At 41.1% G+C, this 14,688-nt stretch overlaps 1 protein-coding gene across 1 annotated transcript; it reads left to right on the forward strand.

Moving 5' to 3' along the window:
• Positions 1-11,787: 11,787 nt before the first annotated feature.
• LOC133889262 (protein DETOXIFICATION 12-like) lies at positions 11,788-14,688 on the forward strand. Its single transcript, XM_062329776.1, has 7 exons — positions 11,788-12,128; positions 12,619-13,163; positions 13,255-13,341; positions 13,436-13,492; positions 13,602-13,840; positions 14,064-14,269; positions 14,387-14,688. The coding sequence occupies exons 1-7, from the start codon at positions 11,850-11,852 to the stop codon at positions 14,462-14,464; spliced, it is 1,491 nt and encodes a 496-aa protein (XP_062185760.1). The 5' UTR covers positions 11,788-11,849; the 3' UTR covers positions 14,465-14,688.

Below are 14,688 nucleotides of genomic sequence, written 5' to 3' on the forward strand. Positions count from 1 at the left end.
TCTGCTCTTAAGCCGATACCTCCTAAGAATCGACAAGAAAAAAATTAAGTTTACTTTTGATGTAGCAAAGTTTGATAGAATATTTGATTACTTGCTATATGAAAAATAGATTAAGCTACCTCATGGTCATGTGATTCCACCATTAGATGAATTAAAGAGACGAGCTTATTGTAATTGGCATAATTATTATTCTCATGCTACTAACGATTGCAATGTTTTTCGTTGATAGATTCAAACGGCCATTAATGAAAGATTATTGAAGTTTGCGGAGATGCAAGTAGATCTTCAACCGTTCCCGATTAATATGGTTAATCTACAAGACAAGAGCATATTAATTCGGTCAACTCAACCTGAATCAGCTAAAGGGAAGAATGTAATCATTGGTGAAGAAAGGCCAAAAACTTTGTGGGAGAACAAAAATTTGTTGAAAGAGGTGTTAATTGAAAAAAAAAATCCCGAAGGCAATAGATTGGTCAAGACTGCGGAGAACACTTCAGCCGCCGGGGGGCATATCAATGCTAAGCCAAAGATGATCAAGCCAAAGAATCTGAAGGTTGGCAAGTGGAAAATCAATAAAGTAAAGAAACACGACAAGGTTAAGAAATTCAAGCCCACTTTCAAACAATTCTTGTCCAAATATGAGAAAGACAATGTCATCCAAACACATATGAATCAACCAAGTGGAGCTAAGCGATCGAGGTCACCTTCAAGGCAAGGAGTGCACCATCATCATCAATCGAGGGAGGATAATGCTACTAACATCTACCCACCACTTGGTATGGTGCCATGGTCGTGGATGCCTCCTCCAATGTCTTTTCCTCCTTGCCCAACTTGGGGCTATAACGGTATGTGGGTGCCACCCCCTCCTATGCAATTTAATCCTTTTTATTCGATGTGGACAGCACCACAGAGGTCGGTATTTGATAGAATATCACATCCAGTCTATAACTGTTTAAGACGTAGTCTAGTGATGTTCAATATGCTAGAGATGTGAAGAACGTGTACCGGGTCCAGAAGGGTAGTGTTTCTACTCCAATTTCATATTCTAATGTTGATAAACATGTGCTACTACTGCTGATATTATTAAGATTAGTTCAATGAAAGTAGTGGTCAAAGAACTTGGCAAATGACTGATTGTTTTTTGTGATAAATCGATCAAATCTAAACACGTATCTATTGTTGTCCAAGTTGTTCCAATGGCTAATACTCATTAAGCAAGTAGCAGCAAACTACTTTCTAAGTATCTACAGCTGAGATGGTATCCCTCAAGCTTATCTCACACAAAGAAACGAAGATTACAGCGGCTATGCAAGCAAGAATTCATGGAGTAACAAGCTAAAAAGTTACAGAATGCTACTTTTAATGAGATTAAGCCAATATAACCCGTGAAGTAAATATGAAGAACAAAGCTAGATGTTATAACAGCTCATACAATAGCCCCTTCACCAACAACAACACCGGCGCCTATGCGAGATGACAAGTAAGATTATAGTTTTGTCAAACGTAAAAAATATAATTTTGTGAAAAAATATAGTTTTGTGTTACTAGGAGCATAAATACTTGTAGTTTTGTGAAACTCGTTTCAAAAGTTATAGTTTCGTGATAATTATATGCAAATAGTTATAGTTTTGTAAAACTTACTCATTTTAAATGATAATTTCATAGACTGAACTAGAACTAGACAAATGTGTGACATACCAATGCCAGAATGATCTATTCTAAAGGTGACCAAGTAGATCAAGCCAAATAGATTGACACGAGGCACGGCCATTTTGGCCTGGCCCAGGCACGGCACGGCAGCTAACAAGCTGGGCTGACATGGCATGATGGCTTAGGTCATGTTTGGACTAGAGCCACGACACGTCAAGACAACATAACGCGATCCATTTAAGTTTTTCTATTTTTATAATATCTTATATAATTTATTTGGATCTAATATCATATAGCATATGTAATGTAATGTTAGTGTGTTTGACTCTCAAATGAAAGATCGTGTACTCATATTCGATTCCTAGAAATGTCAAAAGGGTTCCAAAAAAGGAGAGGGTGGAGCTCACAATTACACAGAGACTAAAAAGACTGTGACACAAGAACATGAAGCTTGACAAGCTAAACCCGAAGAGTTGATTGGCACATTTAATTTCACATAGCCGAATCATGTGCAAGGTGACTGCCACATAAACATTCACTCGTGCTGAGTCAATACAAGCATTAAGAAGTAGCCAACTTCAATCTCAAACTAGGCAAACTAACATTCATGACAGTAGGCTTTGCGAACGCTCACTTATGAAACTTAGGCCTAGTTAGATCAAGTGATTAAAACAAAATTAATCATTTATGCACATTTCTTTCAAAAAAATTTATCCTCAAGTTGACTCTTATCCAAGCAAAGTGTCGCACGACTGGATACGGCAAACACCTTGAGGCGTAAGATAATCGTATTGTATCACATTTGAGCACAAGATACTTGAATTCACTAGAATATTCATATTTTCACAGCGAAACAAGTTTTCACATGATTAAGTCAAGTAGTATCTTTGCGACACAATGAACACATGTTCCCCAAAGGGTCTATTATTAGCTAAACATTTGACAAAAATAAAAAATATAGTACAATGTTTCTCACCCACAATCATGAATCAAGAAGCCTAGAGCAAGATCCATCAAGCTAGCCTTAACATAAGTATTGACTAAGTCAAAGTAATTACAAACATAGTGATTAAGAATGTCAAATTTTATAGTCTACATGATTCAAAAAATTATCAAATTTCATCTTAAGAAAAGCTAGCTTACTTGAAATGTATCATATCAAAGCATCAAGAAGAGCCTAAGATTAAGAGTTTGCTCCACACAACTACTCAACTTAGTCTAAATTCAAGTCTAGTAACTGAAAATACTAAAGACATACAAGTCAAAACTCAACTACTATGATTATCTTACATAATGAAATGTAATGCAAATGCAACAAAAGTAAGATAGAGTATGTATAAATGACAACACCCCCTCACACAATATCATAGGGATGACAGACACCAAGGTCTTCCCTCAAATAGGTAAACTTGTAGTATCTAGAGTCTTGGTGAATATATAGGCCAGCTGGTGTTGGGTATCTATATAGCTCAACTCAATATCTCTCTTCTCATTGTGGTCTCTTAGAAAATAAAATATTACATCTCTGTGTTTGGTTTTGGAGTGTTAAACTAGGTTGTTGGCTAAGCTTATGGCACTATTGTTGTCATACAAAAGTGGCACACTCCTAAAATTCAACCTAAAATCTCTCAAAGTAGTAACTATCTATAAAATATATGAGCAACAGCTAATAGCAGCTACATATTCAGTTTCAACAGTAGACTGCGCAACGCTAGACTATTTATGATAAGACCAAAACACAAGAGAAGTACCCAACAAGTGATAAAGTACCAGAGTTACTTTCCTATCAATTCTACAATCAGCAAAATCCGCATCCGAAAAACATAAAAAAGAAACAAAAGAGGAAGCAGAAAACCAAAGCCCATACTCGAGAGTATGCTTGAGGTACCTTATAATGCGTTTCACCGCTTGACGGTGAGACGTCCTCGGTGAAGCCTGGAAGCGAGCACATAAGCAAATGGCGAAGTGGATGTCGGGTCTTGTCACCGTCAAGTACATGAGAGAGCCGATCATGCTCCTGTACTCATGCTGGTCCACCTCCTCGCTATCTTCATCTGGATCAAGCACAATTGAGGTAGTTGTGAGGAATCATCCAAACAGTATTCTAATTAATCGTCAGGAGGATCATTATTCATAATCCAACCTCGACGATTAACCAGAATCCTATTCCGGTAGTCCCGGCACGTATTTTGTGCTAAAGGATCGGAACACATACCTCCAACATAGTACATCACAACATAGCTTAATAAAGAGAGAGTAATAAATATTTATATTATAAATATTAAGCATGCAACTAATTCCAACAGTTTATAACAAAAGCGAGTTAGGAGGAGACAAAAACCCCTCAACTCCTAACTATCCAAAGATCTACGCAGTGGAAAGAATAAACTAGACAACAAAAGAGAGTGGAGCCACATGCCCTTAGGCTCCACTCTAAAAGCTCGAGCTTCGGAGTAGGATGCACTACTCCTGCCCGCCACCTTGATCGGCAGGCACAAAGTAGACGAACACCACCCCCTCCTCAGCAGCCGGAGTACCTGCATCAACTTAAGGGCAGCATCCTGAGTACAAAGGTACTCACATAACTTATACAATATGGGTATATAATATCCCGGCTTCAAGGATTATGCATTGAGCTGTTAGCTAGAATATAAATATGCGGTTAAGTTAATTAAAGCGGTAAGCAACCTAGACATATGTGTGAGTAACTAACTTAACCAACATATATGAAATTACCCTGCAACTACCAACTGATCATGTGAAACTGTAACAACAATAGTATCAATGTATAACAAGTGTCATCTCGACCATCTCCCACATATCCGAACCATCATCCACAAGCGAGAACTCTACGACCGATACAAATGAAACCATAGCATGCTCATGACCGAGAGTGCGACAGTTCGAACTGTTTTTACACCCTGCAGGGGATACTCCTGGACCCACACGACTCGGGGACCATACGGCTCGTGCCACCCGCTAAAGTGCACACAATGGGGTACCCGTGTCAACCTTTCACAACCAACCTCAACCATGTGCGACATGCATCGCTCAGCTCGGCGGTACTAGAACTACTCCCGGAGCAAACTAGTACCACTTACAAGCCCGCTCACTCACACTGTTGATGTTCAGGCCCCACAAAGCCACAGCTGCGAAGGTATTTGGCTCGCCTTATCATTAGATCGGCATATAGTGAGTAAGATAAGTGCTAAAGCTAACTGTATCGACGGACGATCTTAAACGATGCAAGCGGCCTACAGTGTCCGGGTTCCCTTCCCAAACTACCCCTGGACTTTCCTTGAAGGCAGATGACACCCCTAACACCATCCACATCTCGTCTCATACTCACCACTCAACCAACCATAACAACCTCAACCATTTATTTGTGCAACAAAAGTAAATCCTATGCTCACGAACAACGGAAAACGCCGACGTTCGACTTCTACCAAAAGACCTAAGCATGACTAAGCATATAAGTCGAACTTACACCTAGACATAACATCATCTCAAAGCTACAAGGAACGTGGATGAACAAGTCATCGAGGTAGAAGAATGCAATTGGCGTAGGTTCTACCCATTTGTTTCCGACATCGACTCCCTATACATGCAAACCTATACATAAGCATAATTTATCAATATTTAGACTTCATTCAATTCAACTAACAGGGTGCAATATGTTAGATGCTTGCCTTGCTATTTAGGTGGCTGCCCAAAGTTTCCCTCGCTCTCCTGGATCACCGGCTCGACGTCCTCTAAAAAGAATAACACGTGCAATGCCATGAGTATGAATAAAGTGCAACAATGCATGCCACAATGCTTAACAACATGCTAAAAGTATAAGATATACGAATCAATGCACTACTAAACAATCTAAACGAAAACCGAAAAATAACAGCCATCCGGAGTATCCGGACTGGTTCGAAGTATCCGGGCTCCGACCCTACGGGTAACCCTCCGGAAGAGGTGGTTGGTTACTGCTTTTTATTTGACTGGCCTGGAGTATCTAGGTGATTCCAGAGTATCCGGGTTCTGGAGTATCTGGAACATCCTCCGGGAGAGGCTCTCGATTAGCATTATTTTAACTTAACTCAAAACCTCCGGGTTGATCCGGACTATCCGAGATATACCGGACACTCCGAGTGAGGTTCCGAACGGAGCCCTCAGCTACACGATTACATAACTACCCGGAGTCTCCGGGTTTGTCCGGATAATCCGAGCGATACAGACTTGGTTTCTTCACGATTTTTCCACTCGGGTGATTTGACTCATTTTACAAATTTGTGCTACACAAATGTGTACATGCCCTATCCAAAGAATCCTAAACCAAACTCGCATCCTAAACCCTAACCAATTTTGAACACAATTCATCGGACAAATCCTGCTGAACCTGGAGTATCCGGGTGAGTCCGGAGTATCCGAGTCAACCAGAAAAGTTGTTCTTGAGTGGATTTTTGGTTGATTCGAGTTGTGATCTTTTCCAATCCTAAAGGGAACATATTAGGGATAGTATAAGGGTACTAGAACTTGCTCATTAACTACCAACACGACTCTAGAGCTCAGATTCAACAAAAAACAAAAACTCCATTTTTGCTCCAAAAAGCTCAAGAATGCCAAGAACTTCAAGAACTATTCCTTCACGAAAACGAAAATGGATTGGATAGATGAGTAGCTTATAAGCTAGAGAATGCAATGGTACCACATGAATACCTTGAATACTCCACTTGAGCTCGAATTTTGGAGAAAAAGAGAGAGTGCTTGAGCGGGTGAGGGAGAGAGGAAGGGGGCTGCTGCTGCAGCAGCTGGGGAAAATGTGGGGAGTGAGGAGAGGAGAGAGAGGGCAAGTGAGCTTCCCCTTTTGAGTGGAGGAGGTGTGAGGCCAGGTGGATCCCCCATGTTAGAGAGAAAGAGATAATTCTAATGCTTTTTTCATTATTTTCTCCCCTAATTTTCTCTCTTATTCTAATGATTATTAATGAAGTGCATTAGCTTTTCGGATTACCATTACGCAAAATCTAAGCATACGCAAAATCTAAGCATAATGCTTAAGAAGCATAATTTTACTTAAATGCGTGATTAAGAAATTGGGATGTGATAGTAGTCATCGGTGTTACCAAGGGCTTCGTATCACTTATGTTAAACTTCTTTAACAAATCTTTGGTGTACTTCATCTAGTCGACGAATGTACCTTACTTGCATTTCTTGATTTGCAGCCCAAGGAATAATTCGAGCTCACCCATCATCGACATGTCGAACTCCCTGCTCATAGTTTCTGCAAACTTGGCCACAAGTGTATGAGAGGAGCCATCAAAAATGATATCATCCACATATATCTGAATAAGTAAGAAATCATTGTCATGCCTGAGAGTGAACAAAGTTTTATCAGCTAACCATGTAACATACTCATACTCTAGCAAGAAAGATCTAAGCCTATCGTACCAAGCTTTAGTTGCTTGCTTAAGCCCATACAAAACCTTTCTAAACTTGTAAACTTTATGTGGGTACTTGGGGTGCTCAAAGCTTAGGGATTTCCTAACATAGACATCTTCCTGAATGAAACCATTAAGAAAAGCACTATTGACATTCATTTGTTACAACTTAAAACCTCGGGATACCGCAAATGTAAGGAGGATCATAATAGCTTCTAGTCTAGCTACTGGTGCAAAGTTCTCTCCAAAGTCTATCCGCTCAACCTGAGTGAAACTCTGAGCTATTAGTCTAGCTTTGTTTCTTAATACAGACCCATCCTTCCCCTATTTTTTCTTAAAACCCATTTTGTGCCTATGGTGTGAATATTGGGGATGGCTTTACAAGGACCTAAACTTGGTTTCTCTCAAAAAATTTAATTTATTCATATATGGCATTGACCCAACTTGAATCAGATAAAGCATGTCCAACATCATGGGGCTAAAAAGAATCAACGAATGCAGAATTAGTAAAATAAAATGAGAAGCAGATTTGGATCTCATTACCCTCTCATTGATGTCACCGATCATCATCTGTGGATGATGTCGTAGCTGAATGTGTTGAGGGGTCTCACGCTGTGAGTGTACCTCCCCCTCAAACAGTGCTGGTGTAGGATCAAAAGAAACTGAAGTGAAAGTAGAGGCTGCATGACCCTCTGTGGAGTAGAAGAAGCAGCAGCCAACTCTGGAGTAGGTGTGGTAGAGGGAAGTAGTGAATCATCCTCGTCATCACCAAAAGCTAGAAGGTCGCCATCTACAAAGACACTCTCGCTCATCTCCTGATCACTTGCACACTCAAAAATAGTTTTAGCACAGGGGGTGAGTCATCAAAAATCACATCACAGGACTCTATGATGGTGTTAGTGTCAAGATTGTAAACCCTATAAGCATGACTATGAAGAGAATACCCTAAGAAAATATCATCGAAAGATCATGACTCGAACTTGTCAATATTGTTATGCTTTAGGATGAAGCATCGACACCCAAAAACTCTCAAATGCGAACCATTCGGCTTCCTCCCAAAGCGCAACTTATAAGAAGTCAAATTCAAGATCGAGCGCAATAAAATTCAATTGAAGATATAGCACGTTATGCTAATTGCCTCAGCCTAAAACTTTCTAGGAGTTATATGCTCATCGAGCATCGTCCTAGCCATGTCAACTAAAGTCATGTTCTTTCTCTCCTGCTCACCCACTGTCGACCGCCAAGTTGCATCCGTCATCTGCACACCTTGAAACAAGCAAACATATTTCTCCACACTCCAAAACATCTCTAGGTTACCACAAAATCAAAAACTTCAACTCAGAGCATATCCTGCAGAAAACGTGAATACCGGATGTTCCGGTGTATTCTGCTCCTGAAAACCGGACCATCCGGTGAGTGTAACACTATTTGTTCCAGTAAAACTTTGCTTTCTACTAGAAAAAGTCTGGTGAAAGCTTTCGGTGATCTCATGTCTATTATCAGATAATCCGATATGTACCAATCCATCGAACCACCCTTCTGCAATATTTCTGCAACAAAATGTCTCGTGCATTCTCCGGTGTTCACAATCTCAGCACCGGGCTATCTAGCGTACATAATTAAACTTGGCGCAAAAAATCTCCTCTCTGCAGAAAATACTACAATACTCTTAAAGTCTATCACCGGATCATCCAGTGTTTGCTTTCATTTCTGCTTCAGCACTGAAAATGCTCCGGTGATATCCTCCGATATAGCCACCACATTAATCAAACCTTCTGGTGCATTGATCTCCAATTTCACTAAAAATTATTCTCTGCAAGAAATAGTCCGGCAAGTACAAACTGTCTACACCGGAACTTTCGGTGAACATTAGAACATCTAATGTCCATACTGGAACTTCTGATGTGTAATTTTTCTACGTACATAGAAGAATTCGCCAATTCCAAACACCGTCAACTCAAATTAGACATAAACAAGAACAAACATCCACAAACCCATAGTAACCAAGTTTAAAACACATCAACTATCATTAATATTTCATTATATATAAACTAAGATATTTCTCCGTTTAAGATATTTCTCTATTTAGTTTCTCAGTTTGCTCTGGAAGTTCCAACGTGAAATCGTGCAAACCAGCTCATGCATGTGTTCACAAAACATATCATGTTTAATTACAGTAGTTTTTACTGTCCAGAAAACTGCAAATTCTTGGTGCCTTTGTTTTCTTAGAACACAGAAGCCACGAGTCTGCGCCAGCTAGTCCCGAGAATCTCGCGGCACGGTTTTTTTTGTTTTCTGGGGTTGAGCAGCAGCACCGTCTCCACCCGGGCGCCTAGCGAGTCATGGGATGCACGTCCAACTACCGTACCATCTCGGCAGCGCATGTTCGAAGTTCGATGGAGAAGCTCAGATGTCAGTCCTCACGTGCTTCCTGCTCTGGGCGCCACGTCTTGATCTGACCCGGGTAACTGAGATCCTGCATACAGCTGTACCATTCTCGTCGGTTCTTCATGGCATCATGTAACATACTATATATAGTCGCCGCGTGATCCACATGTCTCTATCGGTAGTAAGTTCCTAGTGTTAACACGAAAAGTTGTGATATTAAACACCGAGTATTTTGTGTGTAATATGTAGCATCACTCGTAGGGTGTTTAGTAATAGCGATAACTATTATATTTTGCGGTAACGAGCGACTAATTTACGATTAAATCGATAAGGGATAACTAACTCGATAAGTAGCACTGAAAAAACCTAGGTTGTCGCTACTGCGATAGATCTTTGTCAAGAAATTACGCTCAGAACGGATCCTGTTAGAGCACGATTAGCTGACGGTTTGTATTTGGTCGTTGAGATAAAAAACGAGTAGTAGCAGGAGGAGAAAGAATGGAGAAAAAGACTACATGAGCTAGTAGAAAAATAGTAGACGCATATTGGTATTTAATCGATTGTAGGATATTTCAATCGGTTATGATCCTCTCATATTTAAAGTGTGATAGGTTTTGGCCGTACAAATTAAGACTGGTAATTTAAATCGAGCAAAACTTATACATATGATTCGACTATAACACATGAGTCTAAATTTTCTATAACTAACATATATTTCCTATTTAACTACGTAAATTCTCATATATCTATCCGAGTATCATTTCTTACAGTTCGACTTCTTCGATTTGACTACGTTTTTTTATCCGAACATCTATCTGTATCGCCAAGTCATGATCACAGCTACTATTCACTTATCAGAGTTATTATTTATCTGATCAGAGATACTATTTATATGATCTAAGATACTGTTCATTCAATCAGATATATTTATCGTGACCACTATAAATACTAAATCTTGTCATCAATACTAGCTACTCTCGTCGGTGGTATAATAACTTCTCTGTACAGGCATGGACATGCAGCATTACGTAAATTTATTTTAATTCAATTCAATTAATTAATTATTTTAATAATATAGATTTACAGATATCCACGGATGTTTCATACCCATTCTATCGATGAACCGTCCTTCTGTCTGGATTCACTTAAATTTACTGTAGCCAACGACATCATCGAACGGTGGAACCCAGCATTGATACTATCATAACCGATCCAGCGTGAGCATTGAGAAAAAAAATCAGGGGGACGGAATGGGCCAGAGTTGGTGTGCACGATCTGGCAACTGATCGTGGATCCAAGAACGGATGATTATTCAATACTAGTAAGCGTGCAACACTAACAGAGGCCTTGAGAAATAATTGGGTAGCGGAATGGGTCAGAGTAGGTGAGATGTGTGGATGGCAACTGATCGTGGATCCAAAAATGGATGACCTCTCAGTACTAACAGAGGTTTGGTTGTATAGAGTTGAATGCATAGGATCTGAATAGATGAGATGATCTTAAATGAGGTATTATAAGTAATATGTTTTGTTTGATGTATAGGATGTATATGAGAGTGTTTGGTTAGATGTATGTGATGCATATATAAATATACTTAGTTGCTAAAAAAGATAATGACTATATCTATTTATAATTTAATTCCTTTATAATATGATAATTTTATAATTATAATTATTAATAAATTATTCTAATTAGTACTAATATTTACTAATTATAATATAATAAGTCACTATTTATCACTAATTACCTTTATTGATACTTAATTAGGACTAATAACATCCAATTGTAACTAATGCATAGCTAATTGTTATTAATTATCACTAATACTCGCTAAGTACTGGTAATTACAGAAACTGACGGAGCCTGTATGAGGTCGTTAGACCAATTTTCTCATATGAGATGGATCAACATCTTAATAGAATATTCTTATAATCTATATCATCACGTTTTGAATGGGTTGATACCATTCATTTAACCAAACATAAGGATACCAGCATATCCCATATCACCCATACATGTACCAATTTTTACAGGAACTAAACATTACTTTAACTATATGGAATCAGTTCATTATAAGGTCTATTTGGCAGGATTTTATCTTACAACTATAGCTTGGATATAAATTTCCTAAGCTAAAATAAAATAATTTAAGTCTCTATTTTTCAACTAAAATAAAAACTTATCACCTAAACATTTCGTATTTACCTATATCTTAGAACGTACGAATTCTTAAAGCTAAGAAATGTCTTATGTCTTTGAGCCGTAGCTCTGCCAAACCTGCTATAAGTATCCTCACCGGTTCGGGCTCCATAACGGAGCTCGAAGCACCGGCACGGCTCATCACATCGTTTAGTCAACGAGGGAGAGCGACTGAGGCCGAGATCGATGGCCGCCGCGAGGGAGGATGCCGCGTTGCCGCTGCTGCCGCGGTCGAAGGCAGAGACGGGAGGGGACGAGAATGTGCCGTCGTGGTGGTGGAGGCAGTGGTTGCGCGAGGCCGGGCGGGTGGGCTACCTGGCGCTGCCGATGCTGATGGTGAGCCTGGCGCAGTACGCCGTGCAGGTGGCCTCCAACATGATGGTGGGCCACCTCCCGGGCGTGCTCCCGCTCTCCTCCGCCGCCATGGCCACCTCCCTCGCCACCGTCTCCGGATCCAGCGTCCTAGTACGTACACACGCCTTGTCCCCTTCCTCCGCCCATCTTTTCCATCGTTTTGACAGCATAAATTGCTCGCCACAACTTGAAGTACGAGGGCTTGTTTGGTTGAGCCACAACTAGCCCCGAAGTGTCATGATAGTTACAATCATCGTTTTCCATCGGAGATATTGGGGGTATGGCTAGACTATCGGGCATTTGATTTTTTATGTAAGTCATCAGTGTCCTGGAACATGCTTAGTCAGCAGAATATCAAAGAAGAAACTGACAAGGGTATGCATTTTGTCTAGTTTAGCTTAGTCATTATGCCAGAGTACTAAAAAAAGCCACAAAAGGTCCAAATTGGTATATTTCACTTCTTTTCCTACCCTGCAGCTAAGCTGAAAACACACTGACATACAACTTCAGTTAACCCGCTCTTGAGCGCTGACAAAGATCCAAAATAGTTTCCATTTCACTTGCTAGCTAAGTATCATCAAGTACTGAATTTGTGAAACAGATTGGACTGGCAGGTGCACTGGAAACTCTCTGTGGCCAAGCCTACGGTGCAAAACAATACCACAAAGTAGGAGAGCACACCTACAGAGCAATATTCACCCTCCTAGTGTTCTGCATTCCGCTCTCAATTCTATGGGTGTTCATGGGAAATATCCTGGTCCTCCTAGGGCAGGACCCCCTGATCGCAGAGGGAGCCGGGAGGTACATGGTCTGGCTGATCCCGGGGCTCTTTGCGAACGCGGTGATCCAGCCGATCACCAAGTTCCTGCAGACCCAGAGCCTGATATACGCCCTGCTCCTGTCATCCGTCGCAACGATGGCAATCCACATCCCTCTCTGCTATGTGATAGTGTTCAAGACCGGATTTGGGTACACTGGAGCTGCTCTGTCCGTAAGTATATCGTATTGGCTGAATGTGTTTATGCTTGTTGGGTACATCGTGTTGTCGAGTTCTTGCAAGGAGACGCGCACATGTCCGACGATCGAGGCCTTCAAGGGAGTGGATGTGTTCCTTCGCCTAGCTTTGCCATCTGCACTGATGATATGGTTTGTGATCACTGAAGTCTACTTGGTTATCTCTCTATGGTTAATTTATCTCTTATTTGTGACTAATGACATTTATTTAATTATTCCTCAGTCTTGAATGGTGGTCATATGAGCTCCTCATTCTTATGTCAGGGCTTCTACCCAACCCAGAGCTGCAGACCTCAGTGCTTTCAATTTGGTATGGAATGATCACAGGCACAGCATATGTGAACATAAGTACGCTTCTACATTGGTCTTTCTTACCTTATGTTGCTTATATCATTTTTTTACAGTCTTACAAGTATAGCATTACTGTACACTATACCTACTGGAATTGGAGCTGCTGGAAGGTATGATTGTGAAGAAACTCAACTTGCATGGAATGCTTACTTTGTCTCCTTTGAAACATTTCATTATTTGACAATAGCTATTGAAATTAAACTTTTTCTTAATGAATAGCACACGAGTAGCGAATGAACTGGGTGCTGGGAACCCTGAAGGAGCTCGATCAGCAGTCCGTGTTGTGATGTCCATGGCGTTGATGGATGCGGTTATCGTGAGCGGAACTCTTCTAGCGGCACGGCACCTCGTCGGACGTGCGTACAGCAGCGAGGAGGAGGTCATATCTTTCGTCGCGTCCATGCTTCCTTTGGTATGCATCTCCGTGGTCACTGACGGTCTACAGGGAGTCCTCGCAGGTTAGTTATCTAACATTTCAAGAGCGAAATTGCAGTAGTCTTACGTATTCCAGGCCCTGAAATTAGCACCAAAACCATTGTTTAATAATGGGATAGAAATATATCCCGGCCTCTGCATTCAAGATGCATACAGCGTCACGTCCTCCCCGAAATCAATACGAATGCCGTTCCACTTGGTTTGCTAGACATGCTTAGTTGCTAACGTATCTATTCTTTTCACCAGGCATTGCCCGAGGGTGTGGGTGGCAGCACCTGGGCGCGTACGTCAACCTCGGCTCCTTCTACCTGCTCGGGATCCCAATGGCGATCCTCCTCGGGTTCGTGCTGAACATGGGAGCGAGAGGGCTCTGGATAGGCGTCGTCTGCGGCTCCGTGACGCAGACCACGCTCATGGCCGCCATCACGTTCTGCACCGACTGGCCCAAGATGGTTCGTTCTCCATCTAAGCCCCACTTGCGCGCAAAGCTAAAATTGATGTAGCACAAAAGAACAAATAATTGTCCCTCTCTCTCTCTCACGGTGCCATTGCGTCTGTTGCGATTGCAGGCTGAGAAGGCCAGGGAGAGGGTGTTCAGCGAGAAGCCGGCGGAGCCTGGGTCCAGAAGTCTACTGGAGCAGCTGTAGTTCCGCTCCGATTTTGCATGGGAGACGTGTTGTGTGGCATTCGTGGAAGGGGGTCAAAGTCAATCTTTGCTGAGTTCATGGCTCGTGTTTTGTGCTAGTATTCCTCACCAAATTCTTGCTTTGAGCTCCGCCTTCCCGCGATTGATTTTTTGTACCACCTGGACTGGACAGAATAATGAATCGTCAACTCGATGTTTGTAAATTGTAATAGCAGCTAGAAACTC

This window comes from Phragmites australis, chromosome 1, assembly GCF_958298935.1.
Source record: "Phragmites australis chromosome 1, lpPhrAust1.1, whole genome shotgun sequence".
NCBI lineage: Eukaryota > Viridiplantae > Streptophyta > Magnoliopsida > Poales > Poaceae > Phragmites > Phragmites australis.